General features: G+C 37.5%; 5 protein-coding genes across 7 annotated transcripts; 3 read left to right on the top strand and 2 right to left on the bottom strand.

Moving 5' to 3' along the window:
• Nucleotides 1-945: 945 nt before the first annotated feature.
• LOC122077065 (polyamine oxidase 6-like) lies at nucleotides 946-5,597 on the top strand. The gene is made up of 9 exons (XM_042642835.1): nucleotides 946-1,209; nucleotides 1,319-1,568; nucleotides 1,682-1,828; nucleotides 2,921-3,167; nucleotides 3,375-3,518; nucleotides 3,647-3,796; nucleotides 4,497-4,751; nucleotides 4,841-4,922; nucleotides 5,301-5,597. Exons 1-9 carry the CDS (start codon nucleotides 1,077-1,079, stop codon nucleotides 5,378-5,380), a joined length of 1,488 nt encoding a protein of 495 aa, XP_042498769.1. The 5' UTR covers nucleotides 946-1,076; the 3' UTR covers nucleotides 5,381-5,597.
• An 842-nt stretch (nucleotides 5,598-6,439) lies between these two features.
• LOC122075426 (formate dehydrogenase 1, mitochondrial-like) lies at nucleotides 6,440-7,933 on the bottom strand. Its single transcript, XM_042640452.1, has 4 exons — nucleotides 7,875-7,933; nucleotides 7,132-7,256; nucleotides 6,914-7,026; nucleotides 6,440-6,801 (listed from the first exon to the last, which is right to left on the bottom strand). The coding sequence occupies exons 1-4, from the start codon at nucleotides 7,931-7,933 to the stop codon at nucleotides 6,688-6,690; spliced, it is 411 nt and encodes a 136-aa protein (XP_042496386.1). The 3' UTR covers nucleotides 6,440-6,687.
• Nucleotides 7,934-8,346: 413 nt separating this feature from the next.
• Nucleotides 8,347-9,452, top strand: LOC122077068 (polyamine oxidase 1-like). Its single transcript, XM_042642840.1, has 3 exons — nucleotides 8,347-8,629; nucleotides 8,719-8,800; nucleotides 9,179-9,452. Exons 1-3 carry the CDS (start codon nucleotides 8,384-8,386, stop codon nucleotides 9,256-9,258), a joined length of 408 nt encoding a protein of 135 aa, XP_042498774.1. The 5' UTR covers nucleotides 8,347-8,383; the 3' UTR covers nucleotides 9,259-9,452.
• A 149-nt stretch (nucleotides 9,453-9,601) lies between these two features.
• Nucleotides 9,602-13,269, bottom strand: LOC122077067 (formate dehydrogenase, mitochondrial-like). 2 transcript variants are annotated; one of them, XM_042642839.1, is made up of 6 exons: nucleotides 13,083-13,269; nucleotides 12,102-12,273; nucleotides 10,904-11,444; nucleotides 10,385-10,509; nucleotides 10,167-10,279; nucleotides 9,602-10,054 (listed from the first exon to the last, which is right to left on the bottom strand). In XM_042642839.1, exons 1-6 carry the CDS (start codon nucleotides 13,086-13,088, stop codon nucleotides 9,941-9,943), a joined length of 1,071 nt encoding a protein of 356 aa, XP_042498773.1. In that variant the 5' UTR covers nucleotides 13,089-13,269; the 3' UTR covers nucleotides 9,602-9,940. The 2 variants fall into 2 exon arrangements, with proteins under 2 accessions (XP_042498773.1, XP_042498772.1); XM_042642838.1 differs by lacking the exon at nucleotides 13,083-13,269 and having other exon boundaries at nucleotides 12,102-12,312.
• Nucleotides 13,270-18,315: 5,046 nt separating this feature from the next.
• Nucleotides 18,316-21,089, top strand: LOC122077066 (formate dehydrogenase, mitochondrial-like). 2 transcript variants are annotated; one of them, XM_042642837.1, is made up of 6 exons: nucleotides 18,316-18,544; nucleotides 19,017-19,188; nucleotides 19,310-19,850; nucleotides 20,102-20,226; nucleotides 20,560-20,672; nucleotides 20,786-21,089. In XM_042642837.1, the coding sequence occupies exons 1-6, from the start codon at nucleotides 18,467-18,469 to the stop codon at nucleotides 20,897-20,899; spliced, it is 1,143 nt and encodes a 380-aa protein (XP_042498771.1). In that variant the 5' UTR covers nucleotides 18,316-18,466; the 3' UTR covers nucleotides 20,900-21,089. The 2 variants fall into 2 exon arrangements, with proteins under 2 accessions (XP_042498771.1, XP_042498770.1); XM_042642836.1 differs by lacking the exon at nucleotides 18,316-18,544 and having other exon boundaries at nucleotides 18,821-19,188.
• Nucleotides 21,090-21,692: the final 603 nt, after the last annotated feature.

Below are 21,692 nucleotides of genomic sequence, written 5' to 3'. Positions count from 1 at the left end.
AGCTTTTATTTATTTCTTTATTTTATTATTATTATTATTATTATTATTTTATCTATCATCCTACTAAGCACCACTAATAAATGGCCAGCCTACTACATGCTAGCAGAACAAATGACCACCTTACTTCTACATTTATACACACCCACTCACTCACAAGTGTTAGATCAAACACCAAGAAATAAGATAATAAATAGACAAAAGATCCGCACGATACAAAGATTTAACAAGGTTCACACATCAGTGTGGTGTGCTACGCCCTCGGGAGAAAAAGAAGATGTTTCACTATGCAGAAGAGAGATTATACACAAACAGCGGCGAGAAAACTAGCCTTGAAACTCTAGCTCGAAAAAATCCCCCAAAATACAATGACTTACTCAACAAGATAACAATACATTATATATTTCAAGTAGCAGGTTGATCCATCGAATCGCAATCTATCCAATCGAAGGTTATTCATATTTGAATTACCACCAAAATATATTAGAGCGAGTCAATCTTTAAAACAGGTCAATAATTCAAGACAAATTTAACACCATATACATATGACAGTTCAATCCCACAACCTGAGTGAGAGAGAGAGAGAGAGAGAGAGAGAGATAGATGAATAGGAGGGAAGGAGCTCTCAGCTAATGGGAGAGGACCATGTACTGGGCAGCAGGAGCAGATATTTTAATAGGAAAGTAAGAGCTGGCCAATGGGAGGGCAGCATGAGCAGAAATTTTATCCATTTTTTCTGAAATGTGAATAAAGTTGGTTAATTACATGTTTATCTAATTTGGAAATTGTAATGCCAAATTAATCCCCAATATCTATCAACGTGATTATTGACAGTAGTGGATCAGATTCCGAACCATTCTCGTCCAATAGCCTGAAAGAGGAGTGGATTCCAGCTGTGGATCAGACATCGTACAAAATCTCTCGTACAAAGGAGGACATGATCCAACACTCAATGTCCCAATCCCTCCCCTCCCGTCCCCTCCCCTCTAGCTTGGAACTCAATAAGTTAAATACTGCTGGTTGCCTGGTTTTGCTTATAAGTAGATAGGCAGCTGTGGATTCAACAGTTGAAGAGAGAGATGGTTAATATGATCAATAGAGCAGTGGTAGCTGCCTTCTTCATTTCCAACATAGTTCTTGGGTTTGTTTTGACTGAGACAACGGCTTCGGACCAAACTCCGTCCGTCATCATCGTCGGAGCCGGCATGTCCGGTGAGTGCATGTTTTGAGTGTTGACCTAACGAAAAATGTGGGTTAAGACTTGAAACTTGAAAGTATCTCTTAACCCATTTCTTTGTTTTTGTTCTGTATGCTTCTACAGGGATATCAGCTGCCAAGACCCTATCAGATGCAGGGATAAAGGATATTTTGATACTGGAAGCTACAGATCGTATAGGTGGTAGAATCCATAAGACTAATTTTGCAGGTCTTTCAGTGGAGATGGGAGCCAACTGGGTTGAAGGAGTTGGAGGAAGTGAAGTGAATCCCATATGGACGATGGCCAAGAACCTCAAACTCAAGACTTACCATTCTGACTATGATAACCTATCCTCCAACACTTACAAACAAAAGTATATATATTGTTACACTTTGATCCCTCCTCCTCCTCCTCCTCCTCCTCCACCTCCACCTCCACCTCCTTACTCTTTATAATGTTTGTGTGATCTTCTCCATTAATGTGCAGAGGTGGACTCTATAAGAAGTCGGTGGCTCAGGCATCTTTAGATAGGGCAGACGAGGCAACGACGTTCAGTACTAATTTGTCTCTTTCTTTGTCTGTACACAGAGATGAAGATATCTCTGTCTTGGCAGCTCAACGACTTTCGAACCAGTTATTAAGCTTAACCTTAAGCTAACCCTTCTTTTTTTATTACTATTTTAAGTTGTTTTCTGAGTTTATAATATTGGTCTCTTCTCTCTTCTCATGAAGAGTTGGTTAGGATGATCTAGATAGATTGTTCTCTTGTATTTTATGGGATGGGATCCAGAGCCCAGAATCCCTAAGTAATATAGAGCTCTAGGCCGGTGGCTGCTCTACTGTGCAATAGAGACGGTAGCTTAAATTCAACATCTCGAGGCATACGTTTATGTTGAGTTTCATGTCAAGATGTTCTAGGGCATTGGATCTAAGCTGCCTCCTCTATTGTGCAGTGGAGGAGCGCGTCGGGTTTCATTGTCTCTTCCTTTGTTCTCCCTCTCCCTCGGACACACAGACACACACACACACAAAAGCTTTGAGGTCGGTGGAATACGAAGCTAGCTCAAGTGAGGGGCTGCGGCTTATAGGACTTTAGTTGCTTGTCTAAGGACTCCGAGTCCTTGGATCTGCACTGCAAATAGTATTGGATCTGTGCCACAACAGAAGTGGCAGCGCATATGTGATGGTCTAGAGCAATTCGAGGCACACACCTATATATTAGGGTCCGTGCCCTAATGCTCTAGGCCTGGTTGTCAATGTGAGTTGCCACCCTTATTGTGCCACAAAAATATGCTATAGAAAACAGAAAAAAATCGTCTGCAATTCTGATCTCGTACAATTCCGTGCAATACCACCTTTAGGGGTGACACGTGTATTAATTCCAATGCAATGGTCCAGATCTGATTTAAATGTCTCTTCACTGATTTAATGTTTTATTAGTTGTAGCAGATCTGGACCATTGTATTGATATCAATACACATGTCACCGCCTAAAGGTGGTATTGCACGGAATTATACAAGATCGGAATTGCAGACGATTTCAACCCATAGAAAACCCTAACTTCTCGAAGGAACTATTTCTGGTCTATTGGAGTTGCCATTCAATCCAGTTTTGATACAACTCATTTGAAAAAGGGGTGAAACTCATCCTTAAAACTAATTATAAAGTGTGCGGTACGGCTAGAACTAATCCTTAAATACCAACCCTTTATTTTTTCTGAGGCAGTGTTCCATCGACGCCAATCGATATGGCAGTGGATTACTACGGAAATGATTACGAGTTTGCAGAGCCACCAAGGGTTACAAGTTTGCAGAACACACGGCCTTTGCCCACCTTCACTAACTATGGAGAAGATGTATACTTCGTTGCAGATCCAAGAGGTTACGAGAGCGTTGTACACTTCGTTGCCAAACAGTTCCTTACCACCAATAATGCCAGCCTCATCACAGATCCACGTCTCAAGCTTAACAAGGTATTAATTATTAGATCTGGAGAATCTGATCCACACACATGGAATTCAACCTTTATGAGGACCTGATCCATCTTCCGGATCAGCCATCGTATAATTCTAGATAATTATTGGTGTGGTGAGCAGATTCATTCTTATACTGGCAGCATAGAAAACTCTCTCGCTTAAAAATGAATAATCCTTTGACATATGTAAGAAATGATATTGTAGGTGGTGAGAGAAATACGCTACTCGAGGAGTGGAGTGATCGTAAAAACAGAGGACGGGTCAATATACAGAGCAGGTTATGTGATGGTTTCAACAAGCATTGGTGTCTTACAGACCAAACTTATCAATTTTCAGCCAGATTTGCCAGTGAGATTCCATTAATCACATTTCATGTGTCATTGTTTATTAGTTAGGATGTGTTTGGTATGCATTCTCAAAATATTGATTTGTGAAAATTTTCTAAATACAATTTTCATGGCTTGAAATTGGAGTAGTCGTGGAAGATCATGGCCATGTACCAATTTGACATGTCTATCTACACCAAGATATTCCTCAAGTTCCCCTACAAATTCTGGCCTACAGGAAATGGCACTGAGTTCTTCTTGTATGCTCATGAGCGGCGAGGATACTACACCATTTGGCAGGTAAATTTGTTGAAAATTACCTTGGTATTAAAAATATATAATGGTTTCAATACTGAGATGAGTATGGTTGAAAAATACAAATTCACTAGGGGGTCTTGAGTTCAAGCTTCTTTATTTTTATCTACTTCTCCCATTACTTATCACCAAATTAAAAATAATAATAATAATAAAATATAAAGGTAGTCCCTTTTTTCAGAGATGTTTCATATTCCATGGCAGAGTCTGAATTTTTCCACTGGTTATCACTTAAAGAGATCAATATTGCTAAACTTGGAATTGGGATCCGGTTCAGGTCCAGTTGATTTCAACTCTGATTCAATTGGAATTGGTCGATTTGACCTATTTGATCTTCGAACCCTAGTTGAGATTGTAACATTGTTTTTATTGCCCTTCGACTTATTTTCAACAGTTATTGAAGAGATGTAAAGGGTTTTTAAAATCATTTGAAAATAATTTACCATTATGTTATTATGGAGAGTCCTTGTTAATTGTTTTACATATTTTTCAATTACATATGTGAAATGATTAGATGTTACTTTCATTGAAAAAAAAAAATGTATAATATATTACAAGAGTTTAAAAAAATATATTAAAAATTATTTGATGGCCTTAAAAATTAAAAAAAATAAAAAAAAAACCTTAACTTATATTTAGATTTTTAATTTTCTTTTGGCATAAATGTTGTTGTTATGTTGTGTAGCAATTGGAGATGGAGTACCCAGGAGCCAATGCCCTTCTAGTAACTGTAACCGATGACGAATCAAGAAGGATAGAGCAGCAACCAGATTCTGCAACGAAGGCTGAGATCATGAAGGTGTTGCGAGATATGTTCGGCAATCACATCCCTGAGGCCACAGATATATTGGTCCCAAAATGGTGGTCGAACCGGTTCTTCAAAGGAACTTTCTCAAATTGGCCCATTGGAGTCAGCCGTTACGAGTTCGACCAGATAAGGGTAAGTAAATAAAATATACTTTAATTAATTTTGATGAAAAATTAAATTATAGTCTAATTTCTTCCTTATTTTTGGAATTATAAATAAAGGCACAAGTTGGAAGGGTGTATTTCACAGGAGAGCACACTAGTGAGCACTACAATGGATATGTGCATGGTGCATACCTTGCAGGTTTGTTAATTAATTAGATAATTAGTTGTTTGATTAATTGAGTTAGTGCTAATTAATATTATTTTAATCGAAGGGGGTAGCATAGTTGGTGAACAACGAACTTGGTACGAGCCATAAATTTGGACGTCCTAAATTCGACTCCCACAAGGCACACCTTGGACCACATACACGGGGTTGTTTAATGCTCTTCACTGCTTTCAGTGAAAGTTGAATGGTTCTCATTCAACCCCGGTATGATCCAATCCATGCAGTAGTGAGGTCAGTATGGACCCGCGGGACTAGTCAGGCCGAAGGCTAAGATACCCGTCATTAGCAAGAAAAAAAGATCCATCATGAATTGGGATCTTAACTTGAGATTTAAACACTCTAATTTTGCAGGTATTGACTCTGCAAATATGATGATCAATTGCATCAAGAAGAAAATGTGCAAATTCCAGAACCTGCCTAAAGGGACTTAAGTGTGATCTTGCTCTTTCTTTTTTTTTTTTTTTTTTGGGATTTGGAGGGGAAAGGGTGTTAAGGTTGTACCATCATTTCCCATGAACGATTTTTCAGAGCTTAGCTTAATTTGCATTCTATTCTGGCAGTAAGAGATGCTCTGCATCAATTTTCTGCTTGAGGAAAGTAAAATCAATGTCTTTAAGATTTTACAATGAGATTGCAGGGTTTAGGTAAGGTCATAATGTATGCAATCTTACCTCCACTTCATGAAGAGGCGTCGGCACCAAAAGACATTAGAATTTGTATCAGATATTTGGTTATCTGGATTAGGGGTGTCAATTCGTGGCCTGAACCGGTTAAACCGACCGGGACTGATCGTTTATAGACCGGCCTGGCCCGGACCGTTTATTAAACGTGTCGGACTTGAGCCTGGCCCGTTTATAAATGGTCGGTCTCTGTTTTGCTACTTGAACCGTCGGGCGCCCGACCGAGATCGGCCTATTGTGCACCGACTTGGCCCGACCCTTTAATGATTGTAAAATACCTATTTTACCTCCCAAATTAAAGAATAAAAATTAAAAAGTAAAGACATGTTCACATTTTAAATAATGGTTATATTTGGTATCATTTATTGATTTATTGTCATTTTTTTGGGCTTGCATGAGTGGGTCGAAATATAATAGCACATTTTAAAGAGGGCCCGTTTAAAAATCGGTTAAAGCCCGTTTAACATTAAACATGTCCGTAGCCCGGTTATGGCCCGACTAAAGCCCGATTAAGGTAGTTTGATTATAGCCCGAGACCGATCGACCGAATATAAAGTGTACCATGCCCTCAATAAATAAGCCCGATTAGTTAAATGGGCGGACACGGTGTAGTCTTTGAAAGTCTTCAAACCTGATTAAGCCCAATCGAAATCGAACCGGCCCGACCGGTTGACACCCCTAATCTGGATGATATCAAAATATGCAGATACAAATCAGTAGGGAATGAAGAATTTGTTAGTATTCATTTGAATCTCAACAGCCAACTTTTCATGTCTTATTACAATAGCATGGACAAGTGAGTTCCTGTCATGTTCAAAGGATGAATGTGCCAATCAGATGCACAAACACAACTTTATTAATCCTCAAGCTCATAGTAAATGAAATAAAAAGATCAAACAAAAACAATGGGGAAACACTTTTTTTACGCCGAACATGGGAAACTCAGTCACAATAGTTTCTTCTCAGCTCCATTATTGTGAAAGCATTCGGAGAATCGGTTATTTCATGAAAAAGACTCTAGAGTAGAAGGCGATCCTCATATTTGAGGAATAGCAGTATCACTGATACTGGCTGGCGATTTTACCTTCCTTAACAATGTAATTTTGTTCAGGGAAGTCTTCTCCCTTGAAGAACCTGTCCAGCATGTCCTTGGTTCCAGCAGCATACCTCAACTGCACCAATTCCCATTTTTATTTCACAAATAAGCATTCAATGAAACAGAGAGAAGAAATAAAAGAACAAGAGGTGGGCTGATAAGGAGAGACATTCAAGACTTTTAAATACCTGAGCATCAATTGTGGTGCCAGAAATATGAGGTGTCATTGCCTGGTTTGGCATGTATCTCCATGGATGATCTTTGGGAGCTGGTTGAGGGTACCACACATCTCCACTATAACCTGAAATTATGAAGGGAAAAAAAATCATTAAATGAGGGAATGAGAAGGATGTGATAATCCTTTAGTAATTGTCCTCTAATCTGGAAATGAAAATCTTCAAATTACCTCCAATCTGCCCACTGGAGCACGCTTCAGCAACTGCCTCAGCATCCATAATTGCCCCTCGAGCATTATTCACAATCAGAACTCCCTTTTTCATCAGTGCAATCTTTTCTTTGTTAAACAACCCTCTGATACATTAGAAAAAAACAATCTGAGAAAGTTATAAAAGAACAAAGTAACAAGAAATACAAAGCTCTAGCAAAGAAAAGTGGAAAACAAGTAATTTTTCTATGCAATTTGAGATTATATAATGATATGATACATCACAAGTAAAGAACAGTTATGAGGCTCCTAAGTTGTCTATTATCGAACTGCAGTTCCAATTCGATGATCCACNTATATACTATTCCTATTTAAGTGAATAGTGACGGATGGGTCACTCAGGTGGGTGGGTGTACCCACCTGACATACCCATCCAAGAGTCAAAACTTGGGATTTTGACCGGGCTCGGACCTCGGCTCGGACCTTACCCCAAGCATACAATGTAACATACGTATATAACCTTAAAATACGGATATAATACCTGTTCTATCCGTACATAGCCTTATGATAGGTGCACGTACACGGTTTGGGCACTCCCGTCTCTTCTGGCACTGGCTCGGACTTGTCGGGCCAGCCGGTGTTTAAGGTCACCCGTGCCATCATAGCCCATAAGGAACTCGCTCTAACATCCTCTGGCTCGGTTCCTGCATGGTTAAACCGGTTCAACCGTGAAATCAGACCGGGTTTAAGAAGCGGGATATTACACATATTCCATGGCAGAGTCTGAATTTTTCCACTGGTTATCACTTAAAGAGATCAACATTGCTAAACTTGGAACTGGGATCCGGTTCAGGTCCAGTTGATTTCAACTCTGATTCAATTGGAATTGGTCGATTTGACCTATTTGATCTTCAAACCCTAATTGAGATTGTAACATTGTTTTTATCGCCCTTCGACTTATTTTCAACAGTTATTGAAGAGATGTAAAGGGTTTTTAAAATCATTTGAAAATAATTTACCATTATTTTATTATGGAGAGTCATTGTTAATTGTTTTACATATTTTTCAATTACATATGTGAAATGATTAGATGTTACTTTCATTGAAAAAAAAAAAATGTATAATATATTACAAGAGTTTTAAAAAATATATTAAAAATTATTTGATGGCCTTAAAAATTAAAAAAAATAAAAAAAAAAAACCTTAACTTATATTTAGATTTTTAATTTTCTTTTGGCATAAATGTTGTTGTTATGTTGTGTAGCAATTGGAGATGGAGTACCCAGGAGCCAATGCCCTTCTAGTAACTGTAACCGATGACGAATCAAGAAGGATAGAGCAGCAACCAGATTCTGCAACGAAGGCTGAGATCATGAAGGTGTTGCGAGATATGTTCGGCAATCACATCCCTGAGGCCACAGATATATTGGTCCCAAAATGGTGGTCGAACCGGTTCTTCAAAGGAACTTTCTCAAATTGGCCCATTGGAGTCAGCCGTTACGAGTTCGACCAGATAAGGGTAAGTAAATAAAATATACTTTAATTAATTTTGATGAAAAATTAAATTATAGTCTAATTTCTTCCTTATTTTTGGAATTATAAATAAAGGCACAAGTTGGAAGGGTGTATTTCACAGGAGAGCACACTAGTGAGCACTACAATGGATATGTGCATGGTGCATACCTTGCAGGTTTGTTAATTAATTAGATAATTAGTTGTTTGATTAATTGAGTTAGTGCTAATTAATATTATTTTAACCCAAGGGGGTAGCATAGTTGGTGAACAACGAACTTAGTATGAGCCGTAAATTCGGACGTCCTAAGTTCGACTCCCACAAGGCACACCTTGGACCACATACACGGGGGTGTTTAATGCTCTTCACTGCTTTCAGTGAAAGTTGAATGGTTCTCATTCAACCCCGGTATGATCCAATCCATGCAGTAGTGAGGTCAGTATGGACCCGCGGGACTAGTCAGGCCGAAGGCCAAGATACCTGTCATTAGCAAGAAAAAAAGATCCATCATGAATTGGGATCTTAACTTGAGATTTAAACACTCTAATTTTGCAGGTATTGACTCTGCAAATATGATGATCAACTGCATCAAGAAGAAAATGTGCAAATTCCAGAACCTGCCTAAAGGGACTTAAGTGTGATCTTGCTCTTTCTTTCTTTTTTTTTTTTTTTTTGGGATTTGGAGGGGAAAGGGTGTTAAGGTTGTACCATCATTTCCCATGAACGATTTTTCAGAGCTTAGCTTAATTTGCATTCTATTCTGGCAGTAAGAGATGCTCTGCATCAATTTTCTGCTTGAAGAAAGTAAAATCAATGTCTTTAAGATTTTGCAATGAGATTGCAGGGTCTGGGTAAGGTCATCATGTATGCAATCTTACCTCCACTTCATGAAGAGGCGTCGGCACCAAAAGACATTAGAATTTGTATCAGATATTTGGTTATCTGGATGATATCAAAATATGCAGATACAAATCAGGAGGGAATGAAGATTTTGTTACTATTCATTTGAATCTCAACAGCCAACTTTTCATGTCTTATTACAATAGCTTGGACAAGTGAGTTCCTGTCATGTTCAAAGGATGAATGTGCCAATCAAATGCACAAACACAACTTTATTAATCCTCAAGCTCATAGTAAATGAAATAAAAAGATCAAACAAAAACAATGGGGAAACACTTTTTTTACGCCGAACATGGGAAACTCAGTCACAATAGTTTCTTCTCAGCTCCATTATTGTGAAAGCATTCGGAGAATCGGTTATTTCATGAAAAAGACACTTGAGTAGAAGGCGATCCGCATATTTGAGGAATAGCAGTATCACTGATACTGGCTGGCGATTTTACCTTCCTTAACAATGTAATTTTGTTCAGGGAAGTCTTCTCCCTTGAAGAACCTGTCCAGCATGTCCTTGGTTCCAGCAGCATACCTCAACTACACCAATTCCCATTTTTATTTCACAAATAAGCATTCAATGAACCAGAGAGAAGAAATAAAAGAACAGGAGGTGGGCTGATAAGGAGAGACATTCAAGACTTTTAAATACCTGAGCATCAATTGTGGTGCCAGAAATATGAGGTGTCATTGCCTGGTTTGGCATGTATCTCCATGGATGATCTTTGGGAGCTGGTTGAGGGTACCACACATCTCCACTATAACCTGAAATTAGGAAGGGAAAAAAAATCATTAAATGAGGGAATGAGAAGGATGTGATAATCCTTTAGTAATTGTCCTCTAATCTGGAAATGAAAATCTTCAAATTACCTCCAATCTGCCCACTGGAGCACGCTTCAGCAACTGCCTCAGCATCCATAATTGCCCCTCGAGCATTATTCACAATCAGAACTCCCTTTTTCATCAGTGCAATCTTTTCTTTGTTAAACAACCCTCTGATACATTAGAAAAAACTATCTGAGAAAGTTATAAAAGAACAAAGTAACAAGAAATACAAAGCTCTAGCAAAGAAAAGTGGAAAACAAGTAATTTTTCTATGCAATTTGAGATTATATAATGATATGATACATCACAAGTAAAGAACAGTTATGAGGCTCCTAAATTGTCTATTATCGGACTGCAGTTCCAATTCGATGATCCACAGACTATAATGAACTATTTTCTACATGTGTGAGCATGCACAACACACAATCAAACAAATAAATCATAGAAATAAAATTTAGGGAAATCTTGACCTTGTTTGTCTTGTTAACTAGGAGTTCAAAACACAGACCAACAAAATATGCGTCAAATAAAGGAGGAGGTTTGGGTACAAGATGAAGACCATACTTTGTTTTCTCCGTAAGTGGCATGTTAAGAACAACTACGTCACACTTCGGAAGCATTGCATCAAGATCCTCCTCAAACTTTGCTCCCGTCTGAGCCTCCAATTCTGGGTCCATCTTGATCCGATCATGATAGAGGACATTACAGTTGAAAGGCTTCAAGCGCTGAAGCAAAAGTTTACCAATACGTCCTGCACCAACTGTTCCTACTGTCTTCCCTTCAAGGTCATATGATCTATACGAAATACCCGCAACATTCCAATCCCCATTAACCACCTGATTGTAACCAGCGACGAAATTCCTTACGAGGATCAGGATTCTCATGAGCTCATCTTCTGCAACTGAAACAACATTACTTCCAGTGACTTCTGCAACAGTTAGACCAGCAGCAGCAGCTGCTTTTAGGTCAATGTGATCAGAACCAACTCCAGCAGTTAAAAGAAGTTGTAAATTTTTGGCTTTTGCAATCCTCTCAGCAGTAACATATGCCGGGTGGAAAGGGGTTGATATTAGAACATGGAGATCAGGAAGAAGCTTTTCAAGTTCTGCAACAATCATTCAGGAAAAAGCATTAGTTACTAAGTTAAAGATAAATAATGATCCATCAGGAAGGAATTCCATTAAGGGACAAAATATTCTAAGGAATTGCCGCTTAAAATTATGGAATATACTTATACAAATATACAACTTGCCCTAACTGTGTGGTGCTCACATTGTTTACATGATCATTGAGAATCATTATCAATGGGTTCCCCTCAAGGGCATTAAAAAGATTCACCAGCCACAAGTTAATCCTTAAAAAGTTAAGGATTACCGAATGACTGGCCACTTTTCTATAACCTGATCCAATTTTAACATGCTAAATGACTTCAGACAACTCTGGGGAACTCAAATCAGGATCCAATTGACTAATTTCTGAGGAAACCAGCTCATCATTCATAAAAATCCATGCTGTTTTGAATTCAGTCGCAATGAATTACAAATTCTTTTGTACCCTAATGATGTCATTTCACATTTTCTAGCATGGATCAAATATTGTTTGATGCACTCCAAAGGTTGACTTGACATAAACGAACACTTTGTTAATGCAGGGACTATTTCATTATAGGAATTTTCATTAAAATATCACATATTTCAGGTCATCCAAAGCAATAGCAAGCAAAAATAAATAAATCCAGGCAGCAAATATATTGCATTCTTACCACAATCAGGCCCTTCTTTGTCATCAGTGACTATGTACTGATGGCCTTTAGATTCCAGCCACTCTCTTATGCCCAAAGCTGTCTCCACATCACCCATAAAGTCGGGATTCAGAGCGGCATTCTCGTTAGCCTTGTAGAAAACTCCCACTATTTTCTTGCTTTCAGAGGATGCCTGTGTGCGACAAGAAAGGAAGCAGAATGAGTAAATCATACATAATGAAATGCATAGCTTCAGTTGAACTGTGATGGAATAATAAGCTCATGAACCATTAGGAAACTCAGTCATTCATTACTCATGAACCCAAATAATAAAAAAGGAGCTAAAGTCGATTCAACATCATGCAAATGTAATTAAACCCATTAAATTTACAGTGTAAAGAATTGTGATCTTTGTGGGATTAGATATTGAGTTCCAGCAGAGTATTTGTTAAAAATAAATAAAAAATCTATCAATGGCAGTAAATATGAAAACAATTTTCAATAAAACCCTGTCTAACAGATATGTTATTTCTAGATACAGAGCTTGCAAGGGATTTGCAGAGACTGCTATATTAACATTAGATACCGGACAACTCAAATGTGGGTTTGTTAAAGCACTTCAATAAATGTACAAAAATGGAGAAAAACAGACACACAAGGACCATCTTCACCTCAAGTATCATCATCTCTTCGGTCCGTAACCCATAATATTACAAGAAATTAAAAGAAATTTTGTGGGTATTGTGCTTGGTAGCCTATCAGGGCTTATAAATTAAGACCATGGAATACATCTCCGGCCACCGGAGGAGGTAAAAACAATACATGCAGTTCATGGGTAAGAAGGGGAACGGATGAAATTCCAGAATAGAACCAAACCATCAGTGGAGAATCTCAAGCTAACTAAAATTGTGTTTAATTATTGATTCAATAACTTCACAATGATGAGGGAAAATGGAAGAACAGTAAAACCATAATAAGGAAACTGGAAGAGCATTTACTTACAGCCATTGCTTTCTCTCTCACGGAAGAAAATGAAGAAAATGAAGAAGATGGATAAGAACTTCTCAAACTTTGAATGCTTAGAAAGGTTTGGATGCTTTGGTCTGCAACTCTGTCTCTACTTATAAGGAGCTTACGCGCCAAAGATAATGACGAGAAATTCTCAGCAATTCTCTCAGTACAAAGACCGTGACGGCATGCTTCGGATTCGTCAACCCCGGGTGAGCTGGCTAGTTCATCCTATCAAATCAAATAACGAAGAAACGTATAAAAAATAAATAATTAAATTACTAAAATACCTCCTTAAATTGTATGAGTTACCTTTGGGTGATATTCGAAGGTAACTCCATTGTGAAACATCCCTCCTGTGATGTCAGTCGTGACTCCGTGAGAGAATTGTCTTTTGTTATTTTAGTTGTGGCTTTTGGGACCCTTCTGGGCCCGGTCATTATTACACGTGTACCAATAAAAATAGAAAACACCTCCATTCATCAGTGGACCATCTTACCTGCCATGCCCGGGTCGGTTCAACCTGACCGATTCCATCCTTTAGTCTCCTCTCTTTTTCCGTCTTTATCAACATGATTTTAATTTAAAACAAAAAGGAGAAGGTTCTACAAGTGGGCAGAAGGTTTATGATTAGGTATTCGCAACGAAGAGATGGAATGATGGTATAAATTATTTTATGTATTCAATATCATTGAGGGTAAAATTGTCTGATATGACCAATATAGTTTGACACTTCATTTATCTGAACTGATATCAGTACCTAATGCCTAAAATTGTCGTAAGGTTATCCTTTTTTCACCAATCGATTCTGAATTGATTCGTTTTGACAAGGATTTAGTTCATGGTATCAGTTCATATCGGATGATTTTGCTTGAAAATTCTGACACGATTTATTTTTACTAATTTTTCTATTTCTCCCCCTCAAATGGTCCCTTGCTCTTTGAGGGATGCGAGGGGGACTGTTGGAATTGTTGGATGGTTTATGGATGTTGACGTTTAGAGGAAAAAGGGGTGAGATGGGGTGTAAGAAAGCGTGACGCACTCCTCAGTCCACACCGCATAACCCCACAACAAAGTGAAGTGGTAGGGAAGTTCTACTAATACTTTGCTACTTGAGGTGGGTGTGTGTGGCTTCATGCACAACAGTTTGGCCATTCTAGAAAGGGTCAATCTTCGATCGCATGTCAACCGTTGGTTCAGAATTTGATGAAAGTTGAATGGACCACTTTTGTAGATTCATGATTACCAGATGGACAACAAGGTCCGCATGTTTATTGATGACTTGTTTCATGTCCTTCACTCTTTCCATGAAGCCAAGAGCTGGAGAAGGCATCTACTAAGACTCTTAAAACTTTTTAAGCTTCTCATAATAAATAATTTTAAATATTAACAAAAAAATTCTGAAGTTACATGTTTTTTTTTCTTAGAGGATTCCTTAAAAAGTAACATGATTCCTACACCATTGTAGAGATCAGTGATAATATAAAATCATCACATGGGTAGGATTTTAACTTTTCATCAGATGTGAGATGTAATTTAGCTATTAACTATGTTTGGGCGCAAGAACCACGTTACTTTTAGGCCCCTTTTTTTCTCTTTTTTTTTTTTAATGCAATATTAAAAAAATAGAAAAAATGGAAAGCACGTCTGATAGAACTAGATTATGTTTATACTCCCACAAAGTGAGTAAAACCTTCATAATGAAAATGAAAAAAATAAAATTTTCTTCACTCCTAGAGAAAATTGACTTTGCAATGGCCCCGACCTTGCTGAAATACTATTAGCATGAAACTCCCATGAAGTGATAGTGGTCTTAAATACAACCTAAGAGGAAAATGAATCAGTTGCATTTGGTCTTGAATGCACGAATATCTTTTTTTATGTTCTTAATATGTAGATCAAATCATCTAATAAAGAAGATCTAACGCTATGGTCCCCTTTAATTTGTAATCGTGAGTTCTTTCTCTTTTTTTTCCCCACTTTAGTTGTTGATTACTCATGAAAAGAAATAATTTTTATTATATATGCATTGACTATATGTAATTTGTCTTTTAATTATTATAGTAAGTAATAAGATAAAAAATAAAATAAATTTCTTTTGAAAAATAAAAGGGAAATTTTTTTAGGACAACTGCTTCTCTATGACCTTTTCCCATATATTGTTTAAATTTGTCTCTCCATTTCCATATAATAAAGGAATTAGTTGCAGAAGCGCTATCTGTGAAGTGAAAGTGTTATTAAATGCAGACTATGAGGACATTGTAGTGGTTGCATTTGGCATTGAAATTATAAATTGTTCTTTTTATATTTTTTTATCTGTAGATCAATGCAATGGTCCCTTCTAATGTGTAATTGCCCATACTTCTTTCTCTTTCTTATCCCTTTTTCGATTCGGTGATCATTCATAATAAGAAAGAGATTTTTATTATGTATACACTTGCTATATGAGATTTCTTTTCTAACTAATGCAACAATAACAATAATAAACAACAGGAAGAATAAACAGAAATTGAAAATTTTTTCTTTTTAAAAATTAAAAAGAAAATCTTTGTTTCAAACAAATACTTTTCTATGGCATCTTCTATATACTATTCAATTTGTTTCTTCATTCTATTATAGAGATAAGGAATTGGTAATTTTCCTTCTTCTTCTTCTTCATTAATTGTTTTATCAATTAACTATTCCACATGTAACTACTCAATACTTATTATAAGTCAAATAATCAGTAAAATAATCGTCATATTAATCCCTGTACTAAAGAAAGAAAGAAAAAACAATATCCTCACTTTGAAGAAATATAAATCATTTATTGCATTTTGTGAGTGAGTGAATTTGGTCAATGGTGGATCCAATTCGGATAACCATTGTAAAACTTATAAGTTTTCCATGGGAGAAGTAGTGCTCTAACTATGTTGCACCAAATTGCAATTCCATTAACCATATCTACTGTGTGGCAATTTAGATGCAGCACAAATTGTAGTGATATTATCATTTGCTTCCTATGGTGTACAAACAAATATAATTTACTTATTTAAATGATATTGTACACTTAAGTAAATACTTGTAGTTACGAAAATGTATCAAAATCAAATTAGGTATCCTTGGTAGGATCACTTAATATAATCCCATCACTTGATAGCAGCTAAAGGGGGGAGGGGGAGTGAGAGAGAGGTGATCTATCAGTTAGAGCAATTTTTATCTCCTTCTATCTATTTCTACTTTTCTTCCTCCATTAAGAGTGAGTTAGGGTTTTGAACCCTAGAATGGTAAGGAGATTTCTTTTATTGTTGTTCTTAATATACAATCTTTGCTAGAGCAATATTATTGTCTATCTTGTGTGCCTCTCAAGGTGAGTGTTGTATTATCTTTGAGGTACTAAGCTTGCAATACAAAGTATGAATCAGAAAGGATTGAGCATTTGAGTGCGTTGGGGAAGGTTTGGGTTCGATGTTAGAATATATATATATATATATATATTTTTTTTTTCTGGCATGTGGTGAACATCTTCGTCTAATCTCCAATGGATTTGGTTTATTCTAATAAACTAGAGCCCAATATTTTCTCTCTTGATGGACAACTCTTTTGGAGTAGAGTGAGAACCCATACTTGGCCGAGCTTAATTTTAACTTTGGACGAGGCTACATGACTCTTCAATTGGTTTCTCTATTTTTTTCTACTTGACATGGATCATAGATGACTTACTTGAGTTAAAACCTAGTTTTCCAACCATGTATAGTATTTTTTTTTTTTTCCTATTATTAAGTATGCCTAATAGTTGAATTGGTTAATATGCCAATGGATTCAATGTAGACCTTATCAATATACAATAAAAATGATTAAATCCAAATATTCTCATTCATAGAATAAATTCAAAAAAACATATTTTATACGTTTAAAGAGTTGAAATGGTTTTAGAAAAAGGAAGTGGCTAATTCATTCTCACTTTTTTTTTTTTTTGATAAGACACACTTATATCTTCCACATGTCAGGTTAGATGAGATTGAAATTATCTACAAGTAGACCCCAATGTTTTCCATTTACTTGACAAATTCTAAGATAAATACATAATTTGAGTTTCCCAAGTAATGAAATAAATTCTATCCAAAAAATAAGGCTTAGATCATTAAAATTTGATACATCTATAATATAATGATCCGAAAGGGTCCCAAAAGCCACATATAAATAAAGGGTCAAGGAACGATACTACCCTTGACACAGTGTGTGCCTGTGTGGTTTGAAAAGACGCTGTGAAGAAAAACGCCCCGCGCCCTCATCCTTTTCAAGAACCCTGTTTCTGGTCGTCGCGATGGCGTTCAACTCTCCTGTAAATTAGAAAAAGACATCTCTCACTGAGTTAGGGGTGTCAATTAGTGGCCCGACCCGACTAAACCAATCGGGATCGACCGTTTATAGACCGGCCCGGCCCGGATCGTTTATTAAATGTGTAGGGCTTGAGCCCGGCCCGTTTATAAATGGTCGGTCTCGGTTTTGCTACTTGGACCGTCGGGCGCCAGACCGAGACCGACCGAATAATGCCTGACCGAGACCGGCCTATTATGCACTGACTTGGCCCGACCCTTTAATGATTGTAAAATACCTATTTTACCCCCCAAATTAAAGAATAAAAACTAAAAAGTAAAGACATGTTCACATTTTAAATAATGGTTATATTTGGTATCATTTATTGATTTATTGTCATTTTTTTGGGCTTGCATGAGTAGGCCGGAATATAATAGCACATTTTAAAGAGGGCCCGTTTAAAAATCGGTTAAAGCCCGTTTAACATTAAACATGTCCGTAGCCCTGTTAAGGCCAGACTAAAGCCCGATTAAGGTAGCCCGATTATAGCCCGAGACCGACCGACCGAATATAAAGTGTATTATGCCCTCAATAACTAAGCCAGATTAGTTAAATGGGCGGACACGGTGTAGCCTTTGAAAGTCTTTAAGCCCGATTAAGCTTGACCGAAATCGAACCGGCCCAACCGATTGACAACCCTACATTGAGTCACGACTCTGACATCTCAAGAGGGGTGTTTCACAACAGAATCACATATGATAATCACCCAATCCAGATTCCAGGGGTTATTTTCTTAATTTACAACAAATTAAATACCTTTCTTCGCCATTTGATTAGATCCTCACCCAGCGGGTGATGTCACATCCAATTAAAAAAAAAAATCCGAGAAAAGGTCACATCCCATGAATCCGAAGCATGCCCCATCAGAGGAGTCAGGGTCGTTCGTTATCTTTGGGCGGCGCTTAAGCTCCTTATAAGTAGGGATAGAGTAGCAGAGCAAAGTATCCAAACCTATTAAGCATTCATCCTTGACAACTTCATCTGCTTCATCTACTTCAGTGAGAGAGAGAGAGAGAGAAATGGCGATGATGATGAATGCTGCTGCGTCTGTCATTAAAACCTTCGCTTCTATATCACCTATGACCAGAGCCCTTCATGTATGTAACTGCTCTTTCTAATTATACTGTTCTTCCATTTTTCTCTCAACATTGTGAAGTTATTGATTCAATACTTAAACACAATTTAGTTAGCTTGCGATTCCTTATTGGTTGTTTGGTTTTATTTGGATGGCTGAAATAATAATCTCACATTGAAAGTGGGTAGTCAACATAGAGACTTACAGATACGACCCTCTTGTTAACGGCTAGTTTTTAGGATGACTTATACACAAGTCTCAAACAAGTGGTAATAGAATCAAGTTTCCCTCCTTAATGGCTAACTTTTGAGGATGAGTTCTATCCAAATCCCTAATAAGGGCTAGTTTTTGTGGATGAATTCTACCCAAATCCTAACAGCTATAGTTGTTTCTTCCTAGGGATGGTTCAACAGCTTATTGCATCAATTCTAATGAAGCTAGGCATTTCATTATGTATGGTTTATTCATTCTGCTTCCTTTCTTGTCCCATACAGGCATCTCCTGGAAGCAAGAAAATAGTTGGGGTTTTCTACAAGGCTAACGAGTATGCCTCAAAGAATCCCAACTTTGTGGGCTCTGTGGAGAGAGCTTTGGGCATAAGAGATTGGCTAGAATCACAAGGCCATCAGTACATTGTCACTGATGACAAAGAAGGGCCTGATTGTGGTAAGTATACAATATGTTTGGTTTAGCTGATCTGAAATATGTGATATTTTACTGAAAAATCCTATCATTATTTTTCTTTAACTTGTTAACTAATGCTTTTTTTTTTTTTTATCTGATGCAGAACTTGAAAAGCATATTCCTGATCTCCATGTTCTAATATCAACCCCTTTCCACCCGGCGTATGTAACAGCAGAGAGGATAAAGAAAGCCAAAAATTTACAACTTCTTTTAACTGCTGGAGTTGGATCTGATCACATTGACCTACAAGCTGCAGCTGCTGCTGGTCTAACTGTTGCTGAAGTCACTGGAAGTAATGTTGTTTCAGTGGCAGAAGATGAGCTAATGAGAATCCTCATCCTTGTACGGAATTTTGTCGCTGGTCACAATCAGGTGGTTAATGGGGATTGGAATGTTGCTGGTATTTCTTATAGATCATATGAACTTGAAGGGAAGACAGTAGGAACAGTTGGTGCAGGACGTATTGGTAAGCTTTTGCTTCAAAGGTTGAAGCCTTTTAACTGTAATCTCCTCTACCATGATCGGCTCAAGATGGACTCAGAAATGGAGGCTCAGACAGGGGCAAAGTTTGAGGAGGATCTTGATGCAATGCTTCCAAAGTGTGATGTTGTTGTCATCAACATGCCACTAACAGAGAAAACAAAGTATGGTCTTCATCTTGTACCCAAACTTCCTCCTTTAATTACTCTTGTTGGTTGTGTTTTGAACTAATAATTTGCAAGAAAAACAATTTCAGAGCCTCAGAACTCTTCTGTATAATATATTGTGATGTATCATATCATTATATAACCTCAAATTGCAGAGAAAAACTGATTATTTTCCAATTTTTGTTCTCAAAGATTTGTATATCTTGTTACTTTTATGACTTTCTCTGATTGTTCTTCCAATGTAACAGAGGGATGTTTAACAAAGAAAAGATTGCAAAGTTGAAAAAGGGAGTTCTAATTGTGAATAATGCTAGAGGGGCAATTATGGATACTGAAGCAGTTGCTGAAGCATGTTCCAGTGGACAAATTGGTGGTAATTTGTTGATTTGCATTTCCAGATTATGAACATAATATGTTATCATTTTCTACAAACAACTTAAGGAAGAACAGATATTGGATTACTATTTCTGGGGATTGCCTTTAAACAGATATTGGATTGCTTTTGTTTGTTCCAATTGGTCAAATTCTATCGCCGTCCTTTTTGAGGCGCCGGGGGTTGTTATGGAATCTGTTGGAGGTTTAATCTGATTTTGTTCTTTTCCATAGCTGCTGCTGTACAGTTTTGGAAGAGGGGGGGGGGGGGGTGGGTCTAAAGGATTGTCACATCCTTCTCATTCCCTCATTTTTTTCTTCTTCATAATTTCAGGTTATAGTGGTGATGTGTGGTATCCACAACCAGCTCCCAAGGATCATATATGGAGATACATGCCAAACCAGGCAATGACACCTCATATTTCTGGTACCACAATTGATGCTCAGGTATTTACAACTCTTGAATGCTTCTCCTTATTGGTCCATCTCCTGTTTTTTATATTTCTTCACTCTGTTTCATTGGATGCTTATTTGTGAAAGAAAATTGGGAATTGGCGCAGTTGAGGTATGCAGCTGGAACAAAGGACATGCTGGACAGGTACTTTAAGGGAGAAGACTTCCCTGCACAAAATTACATTGTTAAGGAGGGTAAAATTGCTAGCCAGTATCAGTGATTCTGCGCTTCCTCCAATATGTGGATTGCCTTCTACTTGAGAGTCTTTCAGAATAATGTAGCTGAGAAGAAACCATTGTGACTGATTTCCATATTCGGCATAAAAAATGCTTTTTCCCATTGATTTTGTTTAATCTTTTCATTTCATTTGCTGTATGAGCTTTGAGGATTAATAAATTTGGGTTTCAGCATTTTGATTATCACATACATCATTTGAGCATGAGAGGAACTCACTTATCCATTCTAAATCGTGATCAATTAGTCCGTTTAAATCTTGATTGGCCCAATTACATTGAGCCCAATTATGAATAAAAAATAAACCGACTTCCTCAAATAGAAGCATGTTTCTGGCTAGTCTATGAAACTTGACTACCTAACTAAGGGGAAACAATTTGGGCTCTTCAATTGGTGGGGACCGACTAAGCTAGATCGAAACTCACCAAGTCAGACTAGTTGACGGATCTGACTCCCCTCCAACAACTTGGGCATCCAATGACAATCAAAGGGTTGGGAGGAGTTGCACACGCATCCCAACACCTGCTAACAAATGGGGATGAAACTTGGCTATTGCCTGGGTTGTAACCAAGTGTCTTCACCCCTAGTAGCAGCAAGGGGAATGGAATCTCAGGGTTAGTGATGGAAAATTCCACCTTATGAGGGTATTTTCAAACTTGTCTCTGGGACTCCATTTTCTTAGCTACAATCAGGGCAACAACGAATTTTGTCCTTTTCAACACTTTGGGAATGCATTAGGGTTGCAATAGAGTCGGGCAATATTAAAACCCTAACCCAAC

This window comes from Macadamia integrifolia, chromosome 4 (assembly GCF_013358625.1).
Source record: "Macadamia integrifolia cultivar HAES 741 chromosome 4, SCU_Mint_v3, whole genome shotgun sequence".
NCBI lineage: Eukaryota > Viridiplantae > Streptophyta > Magnoliopsida > Proteales > Proteaceae > Macadamia > Macadamia integrifolia.
The sequence above is the reverse complement of the archived record's forward strand: the minus strand, read 5'-3'. Positions and strand labels throughout refer to the sequence as shown.

Excerpts from the sequence above, each read along its gene's own strand:
- LOC122077065 (XM_042642835.1), top strand. The coding sequence starts at position 1,077 with ATGGTTAATATGATCAATAGAGCAGTGGTAGCTGCCTTCTTCATTTCC. Across the intron at positions 1,210-1,318 it reads CGTCGGAGCCGGCATGTCCG|GGATATCAGCTGCCAAGACC; the intron begins GTGAGTGCATGT and ends ATGCTTCTACAG. Across the intron at positions 3,519-3,646 it reads ATTTTCAGCCAGATTTGCCA|TCGTGGAAGATCATGGCCAT; the intron begins GTGAGATTCCAT and ends AAATTGGAGTAG.
- LOC122075426 (XM_042640452.1), bottom strand. The coding sequence starts at position 7,933 with ATGTTGATCTCTTTAAGTGATAACCAGTGGAAAAATTCAGACTCTGCC. Across the intron at positions 7,257-7,874 it reads GACTCTGCCATGGAATATGT|AGGGTTGTTTAACAAAGAAA; the intron begins GTAATATCCCGC and ends CTAATGTATCAG. Across the intron at positions 7,027-7,131 it reads CTCCAGTGGGCAGATTGGAG|GTTATAGTGGAGATGTGTGG; the intron begins GTAATTTGAAGA and ends TCATAATTTCAG.
- LOC122077068 (XM_042642840.1), top strand. The coding sequence starts at position 8,384 with ATGGAGTACCCAGGAGCCAATGCCCTTCTAGTAACTGTAACCGATGAC. Across the intron at positions 8,630-8,718 it reads ACGAGTTCGACCAGATAAGG|GCACAAGTTGGAAGGGTGTA; the intron begins GTAAGTAAATAA and ends TTATAAATAAAG. Across the intron at positions 8,801-9,178 it reads GCATGGTGCATACCTTGCAG|GTATTGACTCTGCAAATATG; the intron begins GTTTGTTAATTA and ends CTAATTTTGCAG.
- LOC122077067 (XM_042642838.1), bottom strand. The coding sequence starts at position 12,312 with ATGATTTACTCATTCTGCTTCCTTTCTTGTCGCACACAGGCATCCTCT. Across the intron at positions 10,510-10,903 it reads CCACTTACGGAGAAAACAAA|AGGGTTGTTTAACAAAGAAA; the intron begins GTATGGTCTTCA and ends CTAATGTATCAG. Across the intron at positions 10,280-10,384 it reads CTCCAGTGGGCAGATTGGAG|GTTATAGTGGAGATGTGTGG; the intron begins GTAATTTGAAGA and ends TCCTAATTTCAG.
- LOC122077066 (XM_042642836.1), top strand. The coding sequence starts at position 18,924 with ATGGTTCAACAGCTTATTGCATCAATTCTAATGAAGCTAGGCATTTCA. Across the intron at positions 20,227-20,559 it reads TTCCAGTGGACAAATTGGTG|GTTATAGTGGTGATGTGTGG; the intron begins GTAATTTGTTGA and ends TCATAATTTCAG. Across the intron at positions 20,673-20,785 it reads GTACCACAATTGATGCTCAG|TTGAGGTATGCAGCTGGAAC; the intron begins GTATTTACAACT and ends GAATTGGCGCAG.